Source organism: Myxocyprinus asiaticus, chromosome 5 (assembly GCF_019703515.2).
Source record: "Myxocyprinus asiaticus isolate MX2 ecotype Aquarium Trade chromosome 5, UBuf_Myxa_2, whole genome shotgun sequence".
Lineage (NCBI taxonomy): Eukaryota > Metazoa > Chordata > Actinopteri > Cypriniformes > Catostomidae > Myxocyprinus > Myxocyprinus asiaticus.
This window is the reverse complement of record NC_059348.1, coordinates 50,710,756-50,736,756: the sequence shown is the minus strand read 5'-3', so window position 1 is coordinate 50,736,756 and position 26,001 is coordinate 50,710,756. Positions and strand designations below refer to the sequence as shown.

General features: G+C 36.9%; 2 protein-coding genes across 6 annotated transcripts in view; both read left to right on the top strand.

The window, feature by feature from the left end:
- The window catches only part of LOC127441540 (uncharacterized), a 33,937-nt gene extending 31,999 nt beyond the window's left edge, over positions 1 to 1,938 (top strand). For all 3 annotated transcript variants that reach the window (XM_051699084.1, XM_051699083.1, XM_051699082.1), the window contains exon 9: positions 415 to 1,938. In XM_051699084.1, coding sequence (XP_051555044.1) covers positions 415 to 1,369 — 955 coding nt within the window. In that variant the 3' untranslated portion in view covers positions 1,370 to 1,938. The remainder of the gene's footprint in view (positions 1 to 414) is intronic.
- A 936-nt stretch (positions 1,939 to 2,874) lies between these two features.
- Positions 2,875 to 24,131, top strand: LOC127441075 (exocyst complex component 3-like). 3 transcript variants are annotated; one of them, XM_051698243.1, is made up of 13 exons: positions 2,875 to 3,013; positions 6,614 to 6,791; positions 6,900 to 7,119; positions 8,978 to 9,659; positions 14,992 to 15,109; positions 15,274 to 15,399; positions 16,364 to 16,464; positions 16,579 to 16,689; positions 17,728 to 17,869; positions 17,976 to 18,098; positions 19,605 to 19,766; positions 19,865 to 19,986; positions 21,405 to 24,131. In XM_051698243.1, the coding sequence occupies exons 2-13, from the start codon at positions 6,648 to 6,650 to the stop codon at positions 21,598 to 21,600; spliced, it is 2,247 nt and encodes a 748-aa protein (XP_051554203.1). In that variant the 5' UTR covers positions 2,875 to 3,013; positions 6,614 to 6,647; the 3' UTR covers positions 21,601 to 24,131. The 3 variants fall into 3 exon arrangements, with proteins under 3 accessions (XP_051554203.1, XP_051554204.1, XP_051554205.1); XM_051698244.1 differs by having other exon boundaries at positions 2,888 to 3,013; positions 6,643 to 6,791; XM_051698245.1 differs by lacking the exons at positions 2,875 to 3,013; positions 6,614 to 6,791 and having other exon boundaries at positions 6,978 to 7,119; positions 8,913 to 9,659.
- The last annotated feature ends 1,870 nt before the right edge of the window (positions 24,132 to 26,001 follow it).

The window sequence follows — 26,001 nt, the reverse complement described above, 5'->3', positions numbered from 1 at the left end:
AATACAGTGTCATAAAAGTCATTCTTTTTTGACAACTAATCAGTTTTCTTGCTGCTAAAAATGAACAATCTAGTAGGGAAAGCATGTGCAGAAATATGCATTTATGTCAAAAATAATTTGTTTAATTAAACTGGTCCCCTTCTGATGTGAAACAAATGAAAAAAAAAAAAGTGCATAATGCTTAATACAGTATCAGGTAAAAAATGAATGATTATCAATGCATGAATCAAACTCAGAATTAACATGATACCACTACTTCAAAGAACACCATGGTATTACCATTTTACTATCTCCTAAAAACAATTTTGAACTTTTTTGTAAGGGGCACAAAGATGCACACAAGACAATTTGTATTTGAAGGGTCTCAGATGAGGGTGGATATCATTTAATCAGTTACATTTTTTCTTCTTGCAGTGAGAAGAGGCACCGTGTTTCTCATGGCTCACATGATAATGGAGACTTACTTCGTCATAACTGGTCCAGCACTTCCTGTCCTGATGGTCCCTGGTCAGCTCTGGCCAATAGGAGATACAGAGGAGAAAGCTGCAAAACTCAAGAGGATCCGCTCAGCTTCTGTGTTTCCCCTTTGGGTAGTTCTAGACTACAGGCCGTGGATGTTCCCTCAGATGCCCGCTGTCCTGCTGTCTCACAGACAGGACCCGGTGAAAACGACCTTCCCGGAAGCTTCTACAAACACGGCCATTCCAGAAAGTTAAGAATTTCCCCGGGTTACAGCATAGACACGCAGAAACTCTGTGGCAACAATGAGGTGGAGAGTTATTGTGTTAATGGGAAGGGAGAGAGAAGGTACACAATGCAGAATGAATGTTACAACATGCTACGCCCCGAAGCGGCAATTAAGACCGAACAAGATTCAGACTCTGAAAACGGGAGTAATGCGTACGGGATGCTCTGGCGCCACAATACGACATTTTCTGAATATCTACAGGTGAAAACAGAAGCTGAATACTATGACCACTACACCTCACGTCAAAGGGGCAAAGCCACCATAAGTCCTCCTATAAATAGACAGCACAAGTATCTCTACACAGGAGTGAGCAAACCTCTTAAGTGCGTCCTGAACAAAGACCTGAATCACTTTGACTCTGTAATTAGCAATCAAGATGGATATGTGTTTACAAATGCCTCTGTTGATCATAAAAACTGCATGCAGCAAGACATCAGGTTGACTTATGAGTTAAGAAGTCAAAATCTCTTGCACGCGATCAAACGAGAGCCTGTCGACTCTCTGCCTTGGTCTGATAGTTGTCATGGTGTTAGTCAAGGGTATGCGCAACTAAATGTTACTTCAAACTGCACTGTGAACACTGTACTACACAAAGCAAACTCATTTGTTTACATGCAGTGAACTGAATAATTCCAGCTCATTAATTAGAAAAGTCTTCTCAGACAAAACCTGACTGTTAATCAAATGCAAATGCTCAGGGTTTTTCGATTCTTTGAGACAAATGAGAAAAGTAGACATTGGCTTTTATAAGGAATAAACCTCTTTTATTTGGGTTTTATAAGGTGATGTGTTTTTTTTTAAAAAGAGGTTTTGTATTTTGACTCTTTTAGGTTTTATAGATGTCAATTTTGATTTGTTGATTTACTTGTGATACTCATGTTGTCTGCTGGACTTTCGTTTCCCTGAAGGCTTAATGGAATGATAGGGAAAAGAATAAATAATAATGGCCACAATTTGAATTTATTTTTTTATTACAGGGATAACATGTAGAGCTCACAACGAAGGGAAAACATTGTCAGTATTTAGAATAAAATTGTGTAAAGAGAAATAAAGAATGTCCCCATTGAAAAACTTTGTGTATTTTAAATGTTTATAAAGTGTCTTCATTGTTTCATGTGCATAAACATGCATGCACTCAAAAAAAGTTTTTTTTGAAGTTTTCACATTTTAATTTCATAACAAAATTCCATCAGATCAAATTGCGTAATCTTTAATAAAATTAAAATAATACAACTTTTTTTGATGGAATTTTGTTATGACATTGAAATGCATAAATAAATAAAAAAATAAATAAATAAAAAAAAAAAAGGCTGAAATATTTTTTTGGGGTGTATTTAAAAAAAATATTTTGTGTTTTTAAACTGGTCCCCATTTTATGTGGAACAAATTATTTAAAATTAAATTTTGTATTAGTATTTTTATTGTGGTTGTGATGTGGAGGGTGGTTCTTACTGAATTAATTTAAAATGCTTTAAATGTATTCAATTGCAAACACTCAGTTTGTTAAACTTTCTTGTTTGCATTTACTGTACATGCAAGCAGCTTTGACTTGTGCACAATCAGAGTTGTGTCATAATTTCACAGAACTTATTTGACATAATGATTAATGTGAGGATTAATATGTAAAACAATTTCACACCATTTTATACTGAATTAGCCACTCCCTACTATTTCATTGATCTGAAAGGAAATTTGCTTTTTTACTTTTTAAAACCAGTGTTGATCAAAGCAGCAGATCATCATTAAAATGAATGTTTTAGTAACGGCTAATATGTTATATTTATGATCAATGGGTTATTTATCACTATTTTATTGTTAAATAGAAATTATGAATTTGTAGTTACATTAACAAATTATGCTGCTGAACAGCCTTGAAATATTTTGTTTATAGAAAATACAATCAAATGTGTATTAAAAAATCCCAACAAATGTGTGTTTGTAAATAATATCTATAATCTCTGCAAGATTTTAGAATCTGAATCTTAGTTGAAATTTGATTTGACGTGGTCAATTGCATACTTAAAACAGACAAAGTCCCCATAATGTCTCATTTATCTCAATTTCATTTGTTTGCGTAAATTCTGCGCATAGTTGATGCTCTCGGAGCAGGTGCATTATGTTCTCGTCATCTGACTATGGGCTGGGCGGCACCAGGAAGACGCAGTTGATAAGACAGTACATGAACGGAATAAACATATATGAGCATAAAACATAAATGAATCGCTTATAACAATTCAGAACGCTTTAAACAAACACTGTGGCCGGGTAAGTAAATTCACATGACCTCGAGATTTGAAAGAATTGCACATAAAGCGCATTTATCTGAATGCTAATGCTGTTAGCCGGCTAGCATCTGTCACTTTGGGCCTCAAAGACATTCAAAGAGATTTATTTGATGTCTGCTCTTAATAAAACAGATTTAAGCGTGTGTAACCGACTCGCTGATTAGGTGTACGAATAACAATCTTCATCTGTTTGGTGTTAGCTTGGTTTCTGTGTGTGTAAGCAGCTGACCAGCTGACATGCTCAACAAATAGTGTCTAGAAATGCTCAGCAGGCATATAAATAAACATAAACGGTACAAAAGCACAGCAGATATTCAAAAACATAATAAACATGCTAATGCATACAAATACGCAAATACACAGACAACATACAAGTAAATAAATATATAATGCAAAATAAACAGATGCACAACAGATAAAAATATAAAAACCACTTTCAGTACATTTAATGGAAAATTCCGGATTCAATACAAATTATGCTCAGTCGACAGCATTAGTGGCATATTGTTGATTACCACAAATAATAATATAATAAAAAATGTCAGTTATAGTGAAGCACCTAAAGTATAAGTGAATGGGGCCAATATTTGGATGGTTTAAAGGCAGAAATGTGAAGCTTTTTCATTTATAAAAGCACTTACATTAATTCTTCTAAAACTTGTGTATTATTCGAGCAGTAAAGTTTTTCATTGTTTTTACGGTCGTTTTAGGATTTTCATGTCTAAATAAATTTTTGTGGTATTCAACATTATGCCACAAATGCTGTTGATTGAGCTTAACTTGTATTCCCGGAATTTCCTGTTTGGATCATTTTCAGTACCTTTAACTGTTGTTTGAGTAATTTCAGTAAGTCTAACTGTTGTTTGGGTCATTTTCAGTACCTTTAACTGCTGTTTGAAACTTTTCAGTAAGTTTAGCTGTTGTTTGGGTCATTTCAGTACCTTTAACTGTTGTTTGAATCATTTCAGTAAGTCTAACTGTTGTTTGGGTCATTTCAGTACCTTTAATTGTTGTTTGAGTAATTTCAGTAAGTCTAACTCTTGTTTAGGTCATTTTCAGTACCTTTAACTGCTGTTTGAGTCATTTCAGTAAATCTAACTGGTGTTTGGGTCATTTTCAGTACCTTTAACTGCTGTTTGGGTCATTTCAGTACCTTTAACTGCTGTTTGAAACTTTTCATTAAGTTTAGCTGTTGTTTGGGTCATTTTCAGTAGCTTTAACTGCTGTTTGAGTCATTTCAGTAAGTTTAGCTGTTGTTTGGGTCATTTTCAGTACCTTTAACTGCTGTTTGAAACTTTTCAGTAAGTTTAGCTGTTGTTAGGGTCATTTTCAGTACCTTTAACTGCTGTTTGAAACTTTTCAGTAAGTTTAGCTGTTGTTTGGGTCATTTTCAGTACCTTTAACTGCTGTTTGAGTCATTTTCAGTACCTTTAACTGCTGTTTGAGTCATTTCAGTAAGCCTAACTGCTGTTTGAATCATTTCAGTAACTTTATCTGTTGTTTGAGTCATTTCAGTACGTTTAGCTGTTGTTTGGGTCATTTTCAGTACCTTTAACTGCTGTTTGAGTCATTTCAGTAAGTTTAGCTGTTGTTAGGGTCATTTTCAGTACCTTTAACTGCTGTTTGAAACTTTTCAGTAAGTTTAGCTGTTGTTTGGGTCATTTTCAGTACCTTTAACTGCTGTTTGAGTCATTTCAGTAAATCTAACTGGTGTTTGGGTCATTTTCAGTACCTTTAACTGCTGTTTGGGTCATTTCAGTACCTTTAACTGCTGTTTGAAACTTTTCATTAAGTTTAGCTGTTGTTTGGGTCATTTTCAGTAGCTTTAACTGCTGTTTGAGTCATTTCAGTAAGTTTAGCTGTTGTTTGGGTCATTTTCAGTACCTTTAACTGCTGTTTGAAACTTTTCAGTAAGTTTAGCTGTTGTTAGGGTCATTTTCAGTACCTTTAACTGCTGTTTGAAACTTTTCAGTAAGTTTAGCTGTTGTTTGGGTCATTTTCAGTACCTTTAACTGCTGTTTGAGTCATTTTCAGTACCTTTAACTGCTGTTTGAGTCATTTCAGTAAGCCTAACTGCTGTTTGAATCATTTCAGTAACTTTATCTGTTGTTTGAGTCATTTCAGTACGTTTAGCTGTTGTTTGGGTCATTTTCAGTACCTTTAACTGCTGTTTGAGTCATTTCAGTAAGTTTAGCTGTTGTTAGGGTCATTTTCAGTACCTTTAACTGCTGTTTGAAACTTTTCAGTAAGTTTAGCTGTTGTTTGGGTCATTTTCAGTACCTTTAACTGCTGTTTGAGTCATTTTCAGTACCTTTAACTGTTGTTTGAGTAATTTCAGTAAGTCTAACTGTTGTTTGGGTCATTTTCAGTACCTTTAACTGCTGTTTGAGTCATTTCAGTAAGCCTAACTGCTGTTTGAATCATTTCAGTAACTTTATCTGTTGTTTGAGTCATTTCAGTACGTTTAGCTGTTGTTTGGGTCATTTTCAGTACCTTTAACTGCTGTTTGAAACTTTTCATTAAGTTTAGCTGTTGTTTGGGTCATTTTCAGTAGCTTTAACTGCTGTTTGAGTCATTTCAGTAAGTTTAGCTGTTGTTTGGGTCATTTTCAGTACCTTTAACTGCTGTTTGAAACTTTTCAGTAAGTTTAGCTGTTGTTAGGGTCATTTTCAGTACCTTTAACTGCTGTTTGAAACTTTTCAGTAAGTTTAGCTGTTGTTTGGGTCATTTTCAGTACCTTTAACTGCTGTTTGAGTCATTTTCAGTACCTTTAACTGCTGTTTGAGTCATTTCAGTAAGCCTAACTGCTGTTTGAATCATTTCAGTAACTTTATCTGTTGTTTGAGTCATTTCAGTACGTTTAGCTGTTGTTTGGGTCATTTTCAGTACCTTTAACTGCTGTTTGAGTCATTTCAGTAAGTTTAGCTGTTGTTAGGGTCATTTTCAGTACCTTTAACTGCTGTTTGAAACTTTTCAGTAAGTTTAGCTGTTGTTTGGGTCATTTTCAGTACCTTTAACTGCTGTTTGAGTCATTTTCAGTACCTTTAACTGTTGTTTGAGTAATTTCAGTAAGTCTAACTGTTGTTTGGGTCATTTTCAGTACCTTTAACTGCTGTTTGAGTCATTTCAGTAAGCCTAACTGCTGTTTGAATCATTTCAGTAACTTTATCTGTTGTTTGAGTCATTTCAGTACGTTTAGCTGTTGTTTGGGTCATTTTCAGTACCTTTAACTGCTGTTTGAGTCATTTCAGTAAGTCTAACTGTTGTTTGGGTCATTTTCAGTACCTTTAACTGCTGTTTGAAACTTTTCAGTAAGTTTAGCTGTTGTTTGGGTCATTTTCAGTACCTTTAACTGCTGTTTGAGTCATTTCAGTAACTTTATCTGTTGTTTGAGTCATTTCAGTAAGTTTAGCTGTTGTTTGGATAATTTTCAGTACTTTTAACTGTTGTTTGAGTCATTTCAGTAAGTCTAACTGTTGTTTGTCATTTCAGTAAGTTTTAACTGCTGTTTGGGTCATTTTCAGTACCTTTAACTGCTGTTTGAATCATTTCAGTAACTTTAACTAATGTTAATTTTTAGTACCTTTTAACCCTGGCATTTTGGGTCAGTTACTATGGAGGAAACGAATAGAGAGGCCGTCGCCACAGCAGTGCAGAGGGTTGCCGGGATGCTGCAGCGCTCTGACCAGCTAGACAAAGTGGAGCAGTACAGACGAAGAGAGGCACGCAAGAAAGCATCTGTGGAGGCCAGGTTAAAGGTGAAATATTTTCCTGTTTAAGACACTATTTCTTTTTAACCAACTGTTCATCTATGCAATGCTTTTACCAATTCAATTACATCAAACCATCCTCTTCTCACTTTTCAGGCTGCCATTCAGTCCCAGTTGGATGGGGTACGAACAGGCCTCACACAGCTCCATAATGCTCTATGTGATGTTAAAGACATCCAGAACTCTCTGGCAGATGTGAGTAAAGACTGGAGACAGAGCATTAACACTATAGAGAATCTAAAGGACGTGAAAGACGCTGTGGTGCAGCACAGTCAGCTGGCATCAGCTGTGGAGAACCTAAAAAACATTTTCTCAGGTGAGGGCAAATGTTTCTGGTGGTAAAACAAACAAAATGTTGCACCCATGCATATTGGCCTGGAGGTTAGCATTCAGTAGAGATAAAAAACAAAAAATGTGACTGTTTTTTCAGGTGATTGTACATATACAGTTTGTTTTCTCCCCAAATAATATTTTTTCTTGTTTATTTTATTTATTTTTGTGGCAGTAAGATGGTACAGTTGGTGCTATTTTTCTGTTGATAATGCATGCAGATTTTGTTTCCTCCAACAGTATTAATCAGAATCAGAATGAGCTTTATTGCCAAGTATGCTTACACACACAAGGAATTTGTCATGGTGACAGAAGCTTCCAGTGCAATTGCAACCATATATTAGCTGTCTTCCTTTTCTTCGGCTTTATATCTTGTTTCTGAACAGCAATCTATATTGAGAAATTCTGTGATTTGGCTCCTTAATGTTTCAGTTTAGGAGCCAGTGGCTCCTAAGTAATTTTTTTAGTCTGGAGCCCTGTTATTGATATTATTAGTCATTTTTTCACTGTTTACTAATAGTTTTTTTTTTTCATTTTATTTATATATTTTGTGGCTGTAAGATGGTTGGTGATATTTTTTCAGTTGATTATGCAAAGTTTTCCCCCCAACAATACTATTAATATTATTAGTCTTTTTTCTTTTTTTTTTTTTTTGGTGCTATTTATTAATTTAATTATTTCTTATTTAATAAAAAAAAAAAAAAAAACATTTGTGGCAGTAAGATGGAAGTTACTGTTTTTTTTTTTTTTTTTTTTTTAGTTGATTTTGCATTCAGATTTTCTTTACCCTAATAATATTATTAAAATTACAGGGGTTTATTTTATTTGTAATTTTTCACTATTTATTATTGATATTTTTTATGCTATTTATTTATTTTGTGGCAGTAAGATGGTTAGTGCTTTTTCTTTCTTTTTTTATATTATCCCCTTTTCTCCCAATTTGGAATGCCCAATTCCCACTACTTAGTAGGTCCACATGGTGGCGCGGTTACTCACCTCAATCCGGGTGGTGGAGGACAATTCCCAGTTGCTTCCGCTTCTGAGACCGCCAATCCGTGCATCTTATCACGTGGCTCGCTGTGCATGACACCGCGGAGACTCGCAGCATGTGGAGGCTCATGCTACTCTCCGTAATCCACGCACAACTTACCACGCGCCCCATTGAGAGCAAGAACCACTAATTGTGACCACGAAGAGGTGACCCCATGTGACTCTACCCTCCCTATTAACCGGGCCAATTTGGTTGCTTAGGAGATCTGGCTGGAGTCACTCAGCACACCCTGGATTCGAACTCGTGACTCCAGAGGTGGTAGTCAGCGTCAATACTCGCTGAGCTACCCAGGCCCCCTAGTTAGTGCTTTTTCAAGTTCACTATGCATTCAGTTTTTATCCCAACAATATTACAAAATTATTTGTCATTTTTTCACTGTTTTAATTAATTATTTTTGTTTATTTATTTATTTTGTGGCAGTAAGGTGGTACAATAGGTGATTGTATTCAGTTCATTATGCATTCACAGTTTTTTTATCCCAACAATATTAATAATATAATTAGTTATATTTTACTATTTATTAATTTAGTTATTTCTTATTTATTTTGTGGTAGTAAGTTAGAAGGTGCTGTTTTTCAGTTTATTGCAGACTTACAGGCTTTTCCCCCAGTACAGTTTTTCCACAAAATGTATTCATTGTTATTTTTTATTTAATTTATATTGTGGCAATAATATTGTTGGCATATTTTTCAGTTGATTGCACTTCTTTTTTGTTTTTATGATTGTAGGTGTTATATTGCTGTCGTTTGCATATGTTCATGCCGCAGCCACATTTTGCCCTCTCCCCCTACAGTACCCGAGATTGTACGAGAGACCCACGATCTGATTGAACAGGGCGAGATGCTTCAAGCTCACCGCAAGCTAATGGATCTGGAGTGCTCGCGTGACGACCTCATGTACGAGCAGTACCGCATGGACAGCAAGAATGTCGTCGACATGAACCTTATTCGTGGCTACTTCGGCCAGGTGCAAGGCCTGTCTGAAGAGCTCTCCAAACAACTGTGGATGGTCCTTCAGCGCGCCATGGTCACCGTCCGCCGCGACCCTACCATGCTAGTGTCCGTAATTCGAATCATTGAGCGCGAGGAGAAGATCGACCGCAAGATGCTAGACCGCAAGAAGCAGACTGGATTCATCCCGCCTGGAAGACCCAAATCCTGGAAGAACCGAATGAACGAAGTCCTGGAGGGAACAGTGAGCGGCCGCATCGAAAGCACACAGTCAGAGACACGGGAATCCGATAAAATGTGGCTGGTGAGGTTGCTGGAGATCACCAGGAAGTATGTGCTGGATGATCTAGTTGTGGTGAAGAACCTAATGGTCCAGTGCTTTCCTCCACACTACAACACCTTTCAGGTGTTCTTTGACCTCTATCACAAATCAGTGTCAGCACGAGTGCAAGAGCTGGCAGCTGAAGATCTCGAAGCCAATGAGATCGTATCTCTTCTCACCTGGGTCCTCAACACATATAAAAGGTAAGAAGCTAGAAGAGTGTTTTGACTGCAATATAGTCATTAAGTCAAGTTAATATATTTGTCAATTGCACAGCATACACAGAGTACACTGGGCATAGAAATGCTAAAAGGAATAGCTGAGCCAAAAATGATAATTCTCTCATCATTTACTCAAACTCGTATGACTTTCTTTCATCTGCAGAAAACAAACGAAGATATTTAGATGGAAAAATGATGTGAATATATCCATGCATTGAGAGTGCTTGATGCATGCGAAGAGCACGAGGAAGTGTAATCGAGCTTCAAATCATGATTGTGCCATGGAGACTCAGATGTCAAAATTTATAGTGAAAAATGAGTACAATTTTGGTCTGTTTTTTTGTATTGGTTCAAATCATGATTGTGCCATGGAGTCTCAGATGTCAAAATTTATAATGAAAATTTGTTCAATTTTGGACTGTTTTTCTAACAGTATTGCTTCAGAAAACATGGATTAAACCACTGGAGTTGTATGAATTTCCTTTTTGCTACCTTTATGTCCTTTTTGGAGCTTGGAAGTGTTGGACCCCATTGACTTGTATGGATATACATTCATATCATATCATATCTCCATCTACAGTAAATATCTTTTTTTGTTTGTATTCTGCAGAAGAAAGTCATACGAGTTTGAGGTGGCATAAGGGTGAGTAAATGATGAAAGAATTAACATTTGTAGGTGTGCTATCCCTTTAAGTTGGAGCTCAGAATGCAGAATCAAAAATGAAAATTCTGTCTTCATGTACTCACCCTCATGTCGTTCCAAACCAGGGCAAAATTGCCCCTGAAATGGAGAAAAATGCCCCTGAAAACTCCTAAGGGAGACAAATACCCCCCTAATGTATTCCTTTATATCATATTTGTAATTTAATTATCTGCTATATTTCTTGATATTTTATTCTAGGCCTACAGGGTGGCCCAAAAAAACATGGGCCTCTATGTTTGATTGCTCATATCTTAAAAATGCATAAAGGTGTTTGCACGATTTTTGGCATACTTCTGTGACTTTTTGTAAACTACAAAATTATGTCACTGTGACGTCATCATGAGCAACAACTTGCTACAGTTAAATAAGTAAATCGTTTAGCCCCCAAAAAAACGGGGCCACATGGCAAAAGAGAAGCGCCTAAGTTTGCTGCCATTGAAAACTTGCCCACGATGATTATCATTTTGTTCTTTGCAAAGGCTTTGAAGATGGTACCAGTGTGGGAGAAATGTATTCAAATATGGCCATGGAAAGTAATACTTACAAAAGTTCAGCACTATTTTACACTGAGTGGAAAGTTTTCATTCTTCTTATAAATTTTAAAAACTATCTGCCGATTAATCGGCTATCGGTCTGTTTTCCCAACTTAATTATCGATATCGGCAAAACCCACTATCGGCCGACCTCTAATTTTAATGGCACAGATCTGAGTGAAAGGCACCTAAGACACCTGCATTCTGCTCCATTCCTTTTCGAAGTGTCTATCTTTGTGTGTGTGTGTGGGCGGGTTTGGGTGGTTTCCAAGGACATTTTTTAGGTTACAAACTGGTAATTACAAGGGTATTATGTTATAAGGACATTTCTAGCATCCCCATAATTCAAATCGCTTAAACATACTAAAAGTTTTTTTGAAAATGTAAAAATACAGAAAGTGTTTTGTGAGGGTTAGGTTTAGGGGTAGCGTTAGGATTAGGGGATAGAATCTGTAGTTCGTACAGTATAAAAATAATTATTTCTATGGAGAGTCCTCATAAGGATAGCCGCACTAACGTGCGTGCGTGCGTGCATGTGAACTGCCTTTTAGTACATGTCACTGAGCGTTAACTTGACGGAAAGCTACTAGATGATGAGGTTGTTGTTAATACCCTAAGAGGCCGCTCACACAGAACACAAGTTATTTGCGCTAATGAAAGCTAGACACAGAGCAACCAATAGGCAGACCGCATATTTCAATGTTGAAGTGCTGTTTAACTTGACACAGCGTCTAAAAAGCTACTGTGCAAGATGCTAAATAAACAGTCAGATGCTGCACAACTGTCCAAGGACGTCCATCTAGCGCATGTTTACATAGAAAAACAGTGCAGACAGATGCTGTAACGCGCTCGGTATGAATGGATCTGTATTACATCTGCATTACATTCCTCAGTGACAGCACAGTCTGTCAGTGGGCAGCAGAGAGCAATTACCTCAATATTGAAAGCTGAGCGGAGAGCACGGCAGCAGAGGCTTTGTGTGGATAATCAGCCTGATGGACTCACACCAGATCATCACATTGCGTGCTCTCACAGGATTGAAGTCCGCAAGATTAATGCACTTATGTGTAGTAGATCTAAACAGAGCAGGAAAGAGAGATATGAGCATCCGACTGCAGATCTTCAGCATCTGATGTCATCATTCTGCCTTCTGCAGTGTGAAGTCAATGTGACTGTAAATAATGCACATTCATTTTCTACAGGGTTCCAACGGTCATGGGAAACCTGGAAATATAAGGGAATTTTAAAAATGTGATTTAAAGGCCTGGAAAAGTCATGGAAATGTTGGAATGGGCGATACAACCAAAATCTTATATCACAATACGACTAATTTTATATCATGATAACGATATATATATCACTCTATAGTAATTGTTTTCTGGAAAATCAATACAAGTTTGTTTATATATTATTAAATAACCATATTGTAATGCGTATTTTTGGATAATCCAGTCAGTGAATTAAATTCTTCATAAATCAAAATTACCTCCTCTTATATAACTTTCTCTTTATTTGAAACTAGACAAACATAGATGAATAAATAAAAACATTTGGTTTTGAATCAACCTTAACATAATGAAACATTTCACATTATGCCACATTTCAGTGATATGTTGTTGACCAATACTATTATAAAAAATGTTAAATGAATAAAATCCCCCAAATCATGGAAAAGCCGTGGAAATTTCCATAGTGAATACAGTTTTTTCTAGTTTTCCCCTGCCTAAAAAATATCTCATCAGCTAAATTTTTATCTTGTGTAGCGTAAGCTGCGAGCAAATCATAGTGATTTCTGATTTGTGAGCAAATCATTCTGCTGAGTGAAATAATAGGTAAAAACTGTTCACAAATCGGTCTGAATGATTCATTAGTGGATTTGTCTGAATTATGTTTAAAAAATAAAAATAAAAAATTGTATTCAGCAATCCCAAATGAGTGGAAAAGCCACAGAATTTCATCGGCCAAAAAAAGGTTATTAACCCAGACTATAGAAGGCCTATATAGTTGGGTGAATTTCATGAAACATGTCAAGAAATAGTCATATTTCACCACTAAAACTAAAAGGAAGAAATACATTATTTTTAGCTCCAAAAATTGAGCCTGTTTTTAGGATGATTAAAGGAATATTTCAGGTTCAATATAAGTTAATCGACAGCATTTGTGGCATAAAGTTGATTGCAACAAAAATTTATTTCTACTTGTCCCTCCTTTTCTTTAAAAAAAAGTAGTCTGATTTACAATGAGGCACTTAAAATGGAAGTCAATGGGGCCAGTACGTAAACATGAAAATATTAATTGTTTCAGAAGTATAGCAACAAGATGTAGATAATATGTGTGTTAACATGATTTTAGCGTGATAAAATTGCTTACTAACCTTTTTGGTGAACAATGACAACTTTGTTGCCATGACGACATAACACCAAAACCCTAAAATGACTGTAAAAACACAGAAATAAACAACTTTACAGCTCAAGTAATACACAAGTTTTAACAGAAGAATTAAGTGCTTTTATAAAATTATAAGCTTCACATTTCTGTCTTTAAACCCTTCAAAATTGCCCCTTCACTTGCAAAGTGAACTCAAAACCTCAAGTTTTGGAAGCCTGGGTAGCTCAGCAAGTATTGACGCTGACTACCCCCTGGAGTCGCGAGTTGAAATCCCGGGTGTGCTGAGTGACTCCAGTCAGGTCTCCTAAGCAACCAAATTGGCCCGGTTGCTAGGGAGGGTAGAGTCACATGGGGTAACCTCCTCGTGGTCACTATAATGTGGTTCTCGCTCTTGGTGGGGCGCGTGGTGAGTTGTGCATGGATGCCGCGGAGAATAGCGTGGGCCTCCACACGTGCTACATCTCCGTGGTACAACTCCGCTCAACAAGCCACGTGATAAGATGCATGGATTGATGGTCTCAGACGTGGGGGCAACAGGGATTCGTCCTCCGCCACCCGGATTGGAGTCACTACGGCATTTGGGCATTCCAAATTGGGGAAAGAAAAAAAAACTCAAGTGTTTTGTGGTAAATTAATCAACATTATGACACAAATGTACTGAACCTGGAATATTTCTTTAAGGGCTTTTTGCATTGTGATATTCAAATATTTTCATCTCATTGTTATTACTATAATGTGAAAAAGTAATTGTATATTACTTAAACTGTAAAGCACATTTTTTAAAGTATAATTTTAAATTTATATCATGGTAGTAGTATTTGTTGTATTGAATTAAATTTATGCTGCACGTGAAGTAGCACCTACACATTTCAAGTGTGTATGTTTCCTTTACTGTCATTAAATTTTATTACATGCATATCAGCATTATATCAGCTGTTGGCTACCCTGCTCTCTAGATATCAGCGGCAGCCTTTGAACAACCCATATTGGTTGAACAAATGTTTAGGTAGCCTATATATATATTATTTTTTTATTTTATTTATTTTCTCCCCTTTTTCTCCTCAATTTGGGATGCCCAATTCCCAATGTGCTCTTAAGTCCATGTGGTGGCGTAGTAACTCGCCTCAATCCAGGTGGCGGAGGACGAATCTCAGTTGCCTCCGCGTCTGAGACCGTCAATCCATGCATCTTATCACGTGGCTTGTTGAGCGCGTTACCACAAAGACATAGCGCGTGTGGAGGCCCACGTTATTCTCCGCGACATCCATGCACAACTCACCACACACCCCACCGAGTGCAAGAACCACACATTATAGTGACCATGAGGAGGTTAACCCATGTGATTCTACCCTCCCTAGCAACCAGGGCAATTTGGTTGCTTAGGATACCTGGCTGGAGTCACTCAGCACGCCCTGGATTTGAACTTGCGACTCCAGGGGTGGTAGTCAGCGTCAATACTCGCTGAGATAACCAGGCCCCCTTAGGGAGCCTATATTAATTTACGAATACATTCTAACTTTGGTTCTATTTGGGTCTATATCAATTAAATGTATTTTTTTGTTATTCTTGAATCATTCCAACACTAAATCGGGTTTCTCAAACATTAATTTATTACCATGTGCAGAAACGTGGAATTCTTCACGGACACACATCAGTGAGTGAGTGTGATGTTTGGTTCTTTCCCTGACAGTGTGGATATGATGGGTCATCCTGATCTTCAGCCGGAGTGTGATGTGAAGCAGCTGGAGCCTCTGTTACCTGAAAAAGTGGTGGATGATTTGCTGGGCAAATACCTCAAAACATTTACTGTGAGTCCCTAAAGCAACACTGAATGAAATAAAACCCTGCTCATTTTCTAAATTGAAGCAATGTTTGTTCTTGTCCTCTGCAACCAATATATATTTTGCAGCCCTCAGTGTTCAGTGCAAAGATGCCCATACATGCAGTTTTTTCTAATTTCAAATCTCTCCAGTCAAACATCACAGGCTGGCTCCGCAAAGCTCTTGAAACAGACAAGAAAGACTGGCAGAAGGAAACAGAGCCTGAAGCCGACCAGGATGGCTACTACCAGACCACCTTACCTGCCATTGTCTTCCAGGTACAGTTGTTTTCTAGGGCAAACATTTCAGCGCACTGAAGTTTTCCTTTGAAGGAATATTCTCGTTAAATGCAACATAAAATCTAAATTCTCTCATCATTTACTTACCCTCATGCCATCCCAGAGGGGTATGCCTTTTTCTTCTGCAGAACACAAATTAAGATTTTTAGAAGAATATCTCAGCTCTGTAGGTCCATACAATGCAAGTGAAAGGTTACCAAAACTTTGAAGCTCGAAAAGCACATAAAGGCAGCATGAAAGTAATCCATAGAATTCCAGTGTTTTAATCCATATAATCAGAAGCGCTAAAATTGGTTTTGGGTGAGAACAGACCAAAAATAAATCCCTTTTCACTATAAATCTTGACATTGGCCTTGGCAATCATGATTTCAAGCTCGTTTACACTTCCTAGTGCCATCTAGCGCTCTGTGCATGCATCAAGCACTAGGAAGTGTAATTGAGCTTGAAATCATGATCATGCCTTGAGACTGCTATGGCAAGATGTACAGTGATGTACACCAATTGGATCGCTTCAGAAGACATGGATTAAACCACTGGAGTACTTTTATGCTGCCTTTATTTGCTTTTTAGAGCTTCAAAGTTTTAGTCACCATTCACTTGCATTGTGTGGACCTACAGAGCTGAGATATTCTTCTAAAAACCTTCATTTGTGTTCTGCAGATGAAAGAAAGTCCGACACATCTGAGATGACATGAGGGTGAGTAAATGATGAGTGCTTTGAAAAAAAATACACGCTTCACATTTCTGCTTTTAAACGATTGCCCCATAGACTTCCATTGTAAGTGCGCAACTCGTGTTTTTTTGTTTAGTTTTTTTGTCTGTATTTATAAACTGAGGGTTGAGTCAATCTCTCCTTTTTTATGCCCCCATTCATCTGAGGTTTGATTTAAACCTTCCTACCATGCTTGCTTTATATAATAGAAATGTCTCTCTTCATCCTCAGATGTTTGAGCAGAATCTTCAGGTGGCAGCTCAGATTAACGAGACCTTTAAAGAGCAGGTGCTGAAGGTCTGTCTAAAGCAGATGAACTCATTCTTAGTAAGGTACTGTGATCTTGTAACAGCCATTTCCTCTTTTTATTCCACAGATTATTATTAAAGATGTTAGTTTCAATAACATCTTTCTCTGTCACCCTTAATACTCGTCTGTGTATGCAGGTACAGAGAGGAGGCGATCGCTTATAAGGAGGAACACCTGAAAGTTCGTCAGCTCCCACAGTGCTACGTTCAGTACATGATCGCCATCATCAACAACTGTCAAACATTTAAGTGAGTATCTCTTACGTAGTGCAACCAAAATGGGTAATTCTGATAATTTCATATAATAATTTTTTAGGCTGTCTATTGATAAAACATTTTTAATGGAGTTGATTACATGAAATGCCATTTTATTAATTGCAATTAGTCGCATATATAAATATTTGCTGAGAAAGGCCCTCAAATAACAATAATTCAATATATAATGATTAAATAATTATAAATAGTTACATTTAAATAATTATGGATATAATTGTACATACAATAATTCAGATAATTAAAATGTATTACATTACTGTGGCAGACGAGTAATGCATTGATAAGGCAATACAAAAAGTAGGCTTAAAAGGTAATATATTGTTATACTGTATTTCATATCATTGGCCTACAGTCCACAGCAATCCATGTTGCAGTTGAATTTGTCAATCTGTCCAGGATAGATTTATTATAAGGGCTTTTCTAAGGACACATCATTGTACACGTGTCAGACTGATGCTTTTAAAGCGTCTCACTTTTTTTGCATCGTGGCATAAACGCAGCAATTTTAGTTCGCTGTGTCAAGATAAAATAGTATAAAACATAGAAAAACACGTCTTGAGATCCCTGCATTCAGGAGGTGTGCTCTGTTCAGCTGTGTTTGAACACAAGAACATGTCGAGTGTAGCAGGCCCGAGTGTGGTTTCTTGTCTGTACAGCTGTGCATTGCCTATACAGCTGGAGTTTCACTTACTGCCCCCTGCTGAAAACAAGTGGTACTTTAAGCTTGAATTCCTCCGATGGTAGGAGTATTACATTACAGTCTGGGGACATGATTAATTACTTAATTTTTTTAAAGTTAAATTGACAGCCCTAAGTAATATATACAAGAAATGGAAGATGAGGCGAGTTTACTGGAATCTGTTTGAAAACAGTGATTATTTTTGCGATTCCGTTTGGTGACGCTAGTGATGCAGAAATGGCACACTTCAACAGCTTAATAAAATAAGCTGTTATTTTCAGTGAATAGAGACATAAATTTGATGGTTTACACTGCTTTGTATTCATTTTCAGGGAGTCTATAAACAGCCTGAAAAGAAAGTACTCTCAGTCGACCGAACCCACTCAAAACGATGCTGCCATAGACAAGCTTCTGAATGAGGTGGCCAAAGAGGGCTGTCAGTTCCTGCTGGATGAGGTCTTCTTGGACCTGGAGGTAAACGCGCTCATCTCTCATAGGTGTTTTCTTAGGCCAGTGGTTCCTGTTCAGTGCACTGGGAGAAGTGTGTTGAATTTTGACTGTTGACTTGATCTCTCCACAGCATCATCTTAATGAGCTGCTGACCCGGAAGTGGCTGACAGGCTCTCATGCTGTGGACACCATCTGTGTCACCGTGGAGGATTACTTTAATGACTTTTCCAAAATTAAGAAGCCCTATAATCGGGTGAGTAGCATACTACAAACCTCTCATGTATAGGTGAGTTTTATATGCTATAATGCTGTCTTGGCACAAGTCACTTTTTTTAAGACCATATGGCTGTGGCGAATGGCGATACAATCATAAATCAATCAGTCATGTTTCTTTTTCGTACAATATTTATATTTTACACCCTTATAAATTCATTTTATTTCTGTGTGCATTTATACACTTAAAGAATATTGAAGAAGCAGTTTGTCTAAATAAGCAGAAACTCTGAAACATTTCTCAATGTGATCAGAGTCGCGCCTTTAAAGCGCCGTACTGAACAAAAGCGAGAGAGATCGAAACTGATTCTGCTGATCTACTAACACAATCACAACATCAATTCCGGAAAAGTTGATACAGTTTGTTAATTTCTAATTAAAACAAAATATACTCTCATTTCAAATCAGATGATAGTAACATGCTCCAAATAAATTTTGGACAGTCGAGTGTTGACCACACTTATTAAGCATTTGGACACTGAAGACACAAGTTTAAGTTGAGCAAGCAGAATTTTCCTCCATTCATCCATTAGGCAGGTCTTCAGCTGCGCAATTGTACTGGGCCTTCGTTGCCGAGGATTCGTCTGACCACAAAACACGTTTCCACTGTTTTCCTTTCCATCTCAAATGAGGCCGAGCCAAGAGAAGTTGCCTGCACTTCTGGACAGTGTTGATGTATGGCTTCTGCTTTACATAGTAAGACTTAACTTGCATCTGTGGATGCAGTGGCGAATGGTGTTGACTAACAAAGGTTTACCGAAGTATTCCTGAGCCCATGTCATGATATCCATTACAGATGCATGACTGTTTTTAAGACAGTGACGTCTGAGGGATCGGAGATCATGCGCATTCATAAATGGTTTTCCAGCAGGACAACTTCAAACCACATACTGCCCGGATTACAAGTGCATGGCTGTGTAAGCAGAGAGTGCATGTGCTAGACTGGCCTGCCTGCAGTCCTGATCTGTCTCCAATTGAGAATGTGTGACTCATTATGATGCGCAAAATATGGCAATGAAGACCCCGTACAATTGTGTAGCTGAAGACCTGCATAATGAATGAATGTGGGAAAATTCTGCTTGCTAAACTTAACAAGCTTGTATCTTCAGTGCCCAAATGTTTAATAAGTGTTATTAGAAGAAATGGTGATGTTTCACAGTGGTCAACAGTCGACTGTCCCAACTTTTTGAAGCAAATTGCAATCATCTGATTTGAAATGAGAGTATATTTTCAAAAATAAGAATTAAACATCAAATAATGTGTTGTTTTAGTGCTTTCAATACAGTACAGGGTGAATAGAATTTACAAATCCTTTTTATATTTATTAGCATTTTCCATACTGTATCAACTTTTGCAGAATTGGGGTTGTAATTTTATTAGACATAACACAATCATGCAACACATTACTTTTAACATTAATTTAACTGTTAATCTGTTATTATTCATCTTGTGATTTGTTTTAATAATGATTTTGTGTGTATACCAGGAAATGACAAGTGAAGCTCTTCGGCGTGTCGTGGTGGAGTATCTGAAGGCCGTCATGCAGAAACGCATCTCCTTTAAGAATGCCGACGAGAGGAAAGAGGGCGCAGACAGAATGATAAAGGAGGCCGAGCAGTTCAAATTCCTCTTCAACAAACTCTCTGCTGTGAGTCTCACCAAACCTGGAACGGGCGGCCCACTAGACGATTTTCATTCACAAGCTTTTTAATGAGCTCTTTTTAAAGTGTATTTGCTTGTGCTCAGGGAGAAGACACAGACCGGCTGTGTGATTCCATCAGTTCCATCGCTGAAGTCTTCAAACTGACAGACCCTGGACTGCTCTACCTGGAGGTGTCCACCCTTGTGTCCAAGTATCCTGACATCAGGTCAGACTTGAGAAAAAGCATTACATTGGAATTTTTTTGTTATACAGTTTAACTACAATGGCCCCCAAAATGTACTTGAGCACTTAAAGGAATAGTTCACCCAAAAATTGAAATTCTGTCAACTCATGTTGTTCTAAATCCATGAGTTTCTTTCCTCCGTGGAACACAAAAGATGTTAGGCTCATTGACTCGTGAAGCATCAGTCACCATTCACTTTCATTGTATGTGGAGAAAGATGCAATGAAAGTGGACTGAGGCTAACATTCTGCCAGTTTTCATTTTTGGGTGAATATCCCTTTAAGTCACACTTATAACGTATGTAATTGCACCAATCAAACCAAGTGGCTTTTTTTTTTTTTTTAAAGATAGCTCAAGCAAAACGGTTCACAAAAAGAGTTTTGTTTGGTTTTAAATGATAAAACTTGTGGTGAACTGACTTCATACATCCACTAAAAATCCAGGTGGTTAAAATTAACTGCCTCAAAAAAAAGTAGTTCTTAGAAAAAGTTCTTGCATCATTTGTTTGCAGATGCCAATTTTTTTAATGCATTCAATCATTTTTAAGTGTGTCTTAATTTCCAAATGTGTCCAAAAACTTGGGAGGCCACTGTATCATTAAAGGAATGGGGAGAAAAATCTCATGTACATTAATCATTTACTCACCCTCATGCCATCCCAGATTTTATTGACTTTCTTTCTTCTGCAGAACACAAACAAAGATTTTTAGAAGAAAATCTCAGCTCTGTAGGCCCATACAATGCAAGTGAATGGTGGACTGAACTTTGAAGCTTCATAAAAGCAGTATACAAGTAATCCATACGACTCCAGTGATTCAGTTTGTATCTTCTGAAGCTATATAATTGGTGTGGATGAGAAACAGATCAACATTTAAGTCTTTTTTACTATAAATCATATATATATATATAGACTTTGACTAGTCCCGACCAGTAGGTGGCGATATGCTCAAATAATGTCAATCGTCAAAAAAAAAAAAAAAAGATGATGATTATGGACGCGAAAGTGGAGATTTATAGTAAAAAAAAAAAAAAAAAAGGACTTAAATATTGATCTGTTTCTTACCCACACCTATCTGATCTCTTCTGAAGACACGGATAAACCACTGGAGTCGAATGAGTTACTTTTATGCTGCCTTTATGTGCTTTTTAGAGCTTCAAAGTTCTGGTCATCATTCACTTGCAGTGTATGGACATACAGAGCGGAGATATTCTTCTAAAAATTCTGCAGAAAAAAAAAAACTTGTACACATCTGGGATGGCCTGAGGGTGAGTAAATGATGTGCAAATTTTCATTTTTTGGGTGAACTATTTCTTAGAGTTATATATTTTTATTTTTCAGTTTGTGTTACAGTTTTGCACTGAGCCTTTTTCATAAAACCATCCTTATCTCTCTTTTGCTAGAGAGGAACACATTGTGGCCTTGCTCGCTGTCCGTGGTGATGCCAGTCGAGAAATGAGACAGATGATCATAGAAACACTAAACCAGAACAAGCCGGCCTCTTCCTCCGTCTCTCAGCCTGTCTTCCGAGACATCACCGTGCCAACCATCACCATGACAGCCATGACCTCCATGACTGTACCTAAACTGCTGAAATAATATGACCTTTGACCCCTTTATTAAGCCACTAACAGGCCACAGAGGGGAGGGTTGACTCCCATTATGCACAAAATTCGCTGCCATCTTTATGGTAATATCTCAGTGACGCTTGAAGAGCTGCAGCTCCTGTTGAGATCGGCAGTTACCACAGACAGCTTCATTGATTTATGACTTGATGTACAGAAATGTTTGTGGTAATGTTTTTGTTTCTAACAGGCAATTCTGGATGTATTTGAAATGATCATAAAATCAATAGACCAAGAATTAAGGGGATAGCTCTCACCCTCATGTCGTTTCAAATGCAAATGACATTCTCGTCTTTGTGAAACACAAAAGGAGATGTTTTGAAGAACATCCAAGCTTCTCTTTTCCATTCAGTGACCAGGGGTGGTGGTGCGCCAAAATGGAAAAAAGTCCCATAAAAGTAGTCCATATGAATTGTGCAATATTCCTAGTCTTCTGAAGCCATACTATAGTTTTGTGTGGGGAACACCGAATGAAAATCTTTCTGTCAGGTAACGTTCTCAAATCACATTCATGTTCGCGTTCAATTCAAATATGGTGCGTCACAATGTATTACACAATTATTAACGTTATTGGTTCTCATGGGTCTCATCATTTGTATTAAACACACTGTGGCTGGGAAGACTTTCACACAAAGCTATTGTATGGCTTAAGAAGACATTAGTTTTATGGTGCTTTTTTTGTCATTTTTTTTCCACAGAAGAAAGTCAAATGGGTTCTGCAAAGCCCCTTGGTGGACAGGGAAGAATTATTTTTTCTTTTTTCCCTTGCAATAAATTAACCATGTCTTTACAATAGTTATATTATAGTTACCAATACTGTAGTAACCATGTTTGCCAAGGTTTTATGACAGTAATACTGTAGTATTCATATTGTAACCATTGTTTTACTGTAGCAATATTAAAGTGTGATACCATGACTGTAGCAACCATGGTTAATTTTGTGGTAATTGTAGTTTTATTAAAAATACCATAGTTTAACTATGGTTACTGTAGTATTTTCGTAAGGGTTAACCATGGTTTTAGTTCTTGAACTATGGTATTTTTAGTAAAACCATAACCCCAAAAACTGACCATGGTTGTACTACAGTAACCATATTTTAACCATGATATTCATGGTAAAACTGTAGTTATAATACAGGAAAACTAAAAAAAAAAAAAAGGTTACTGCAGGTTTACTATAGTGAAACTATGGTTTTAAAAAAACTTGTACAAATTAACCATTGTATTGCTAGTAAAACTGTAGCAACTTTGATTTTTATTTTTATTTATTTTTTCCAGAATGGCTGATTTTTACTTCCATAGTTTTGGTTTTCCCATAATTATTACAATGGTTTTACTATGAATAATCACAGTTAAAATATGGTTACTGTAGTAAAACTATGGTAAAGTTATTATGTTTTAACTACAAAAACCTTTGTTCAGCTATGGTTACTGTAGTAAAATCATAGTAAATGTTTTGAGATGAAACACAAAACTGTCCGAAAATAAATTCCCTCCCTGTCCTCTAAGGGGCTCTAAAGAGGGTAAATAAATTATGATAGATTTCATTTTGATTTTCAATTTCACCCCTTAAAGCAAGAGATATCGCTTGGATTCTGCCGCTTTTGTATAGTTCATTCACATGAATAATGTACAATCACCATTTGATTTCTCCACTGCTAGAGTTTGTCCTGATGGCTGCTATCATGAATTCTAATGAACCACAGAATTCATGAATTCTTGCATGTCAGTTTTCATTTCAATAAAAGTCTGTCTTCAGGAACACTGACAGATGCACGCAAAATGATTTATGATATTGTGTAACCCAAAGGTCATGTCTGTTTACACCCACGTGCCCCTGAACCTGCAGTGTCTGCCAGCTTGCGTGACCATTCATAATTTTAAACACTTATCTGTCCTCATTGGCTGGGCTCTGTGTGCGTGCCAGTGGAGCTTGTATCTGAGCGTTAGGCTGCTGTATGTACGGGGGGAGGAGAGAGGGTGTGGAGCACCTGCAGGACTGCAGCTGACTCCAGCACGCAAGCTCACGACATTGGCTCTGATCACAGGATTACATGCATACTCGGGCAGGCACTGAGTAACCTATTTGTAACCTTTACATAATTGATGTAATTTCGTTAATTACACTGTGTCAATCCCAGATGTTTCACTGGGTGTGTTTGGAATGGAATACTAGTGTAGAACTTGCTGACCAGTGAGCAGTATAGACTGTAAACTGCCTACTATTAAAAAAAAAAAAAAATGTATGTGGAACAGTACACTACGATATTTTAACACTGGAAATTTGGAAATGATATCACTGTGTTGCATGTTTAATTTAGCGAGTGGTGGTTAACGCAGAAATATGGTTAATTTGCATTAATTATTCGGTTTTGTGTAAAATGTCTTGGTTTTGCTGTTTGATCAAAGGAGTCGAGAAAAAGGTTAAAAATTGTGGTTGATATTGTTTCGGTTCATTCTTCACACTGGAAATGGTGTCAGGTATTAAACAAAAGGTAAAGTTGAGTGAATTGCATTTTACGTATTCCACGCAGTGTGCTCTGATTGTATAATTTACATTTTGGCAAGTGTAGTAGGTCACCTGGGTTACAAATAAATACAGAAAAATTGCATACTGTGTAATTAAGAAATAGTAAGAGAAGTATGGTAGTATGCTATTCTGAACACAGCCAGTTAGGGTTTGGCATCTATATATCCATTTTCCTTACACTTAAAAAAAAAAAAAAAAAGCCTTTATTTTTTTACATTTAAATATTTAAATTTAATAAAATTCCAACTAACAAATAGAATTGTGTAATGTTTAACTAAATGAATAAAACTTAAACTATTATGTTTATTATATTAAAGTAAAAGATTACTCAAATTTTAAGGAAATTTGTTATAAAATTTAAATGCGTAAATCATAAAATTATCATTTACTCACCCTCATGCTGTCCCAGATGTGTATGACTGACTTTCTTCTGCTGAACACAAATGAAGATTTTTAGAAGAATATTTCAGCTCTGTAGGTGAATGGTGACCAAAACTTTGTAGCCCTATAAAGCACATAAAAGCAGCATAAAATAATCCATAAGAATCCAGTGGTTTAATTCATGTCTTCTGAAGCGATCCAATCAGTTTTGGGTGAGAACAGGTTAAAATATGACTCCTTTTTCACTGTACATCTTGCCATTGCAGTCTCTAGGCCCAATAATTTTTTCAAGCTTGATTACACTCCTAGTGCTTAACGGATGTGCAGGGCGCTAGATGGCGCCATAGGAAGTGTAATCGAGCTTGAAATCATGATTGCCAAGAAGACTGCTGATGTCATGATTTTAATGAAAAAGGATTTAAAAAATGTGTCTGTTCCCATTCAAAAGAGATTAAATTGCTTCTGCAGACATTGGTTAAACCACTGGAGTTGTGTGGATTACTGCCTTTATGTGCTTTTTGGAGTTTCAAAGATTTGGTCACCATTCACCATTCATGAAGTCTTTGAAGCATAAAAGCAGGTTGAATTGCTCTAATAGAAAAAAATCAATGCATTGCATTTACAGTATTTGCATTTTGGGAGGCTGAAATGTAACATATTTTAAATTTATTTTTAATTTATATATTTTTAAGCATTGAATATTTCGTTTGAAAACATTTCACAACTAATTTCGTTATTAAAAATTCAACAATAAATATTCACCTTCCAAAGATCGTTTTCAAAATATTCAGTTCATTTGAAAATACCATCTAGATTGTTTGACAGGTAAAATTCAGCCCGTTCTAATTCGACTTAACAAAATTCGCTTCCTCAAATTCAGTGGTTCAAATTCGATTGGAAATACAACATTCTACATCCGGTAACTGCAGGAAAAGCAGCAGAGTACCGATACACAATCTCCACCTGATGCCTTTAGTTCTCACCAGTAGGTGGTGCATTGCAATCGGGTGTCAACTGCCAAAGACCAAAGCTACAGCTTGAGAGAACAGCCGTGTATGTTTTGATAGTTTGTTTTTCAAAATTGTTCATGGGTAGAAAACAGATAAATATTTGATTTGCACATGTGGGTGGGCATGAAACGCATCTTTCCACTGATTGGTCAACCTCAATGGTCATCATCAGTTCCTCAATGCCGTGCAACAGAATAATTATCATCTCCAGTTATTAACGTAACCTCGGTTCTCTGAGATGAAGGGAATGAGACATTACATTTGAATGCTATGGGGGAATCCCTTTTCCACGACCTAGTTGAAACCCTTGTATCATAATGCACAATCTTGTGATTGGCAATGATGTTTGAGCTCTGCCCCTTTAGGTGCGCATTTGCCCTAGCTATATAAGCAGGTGCTCAAAAATAATTTCTTCAGAATTTCTGACTGAGGGACAAGAACAAGTCACTCTTCC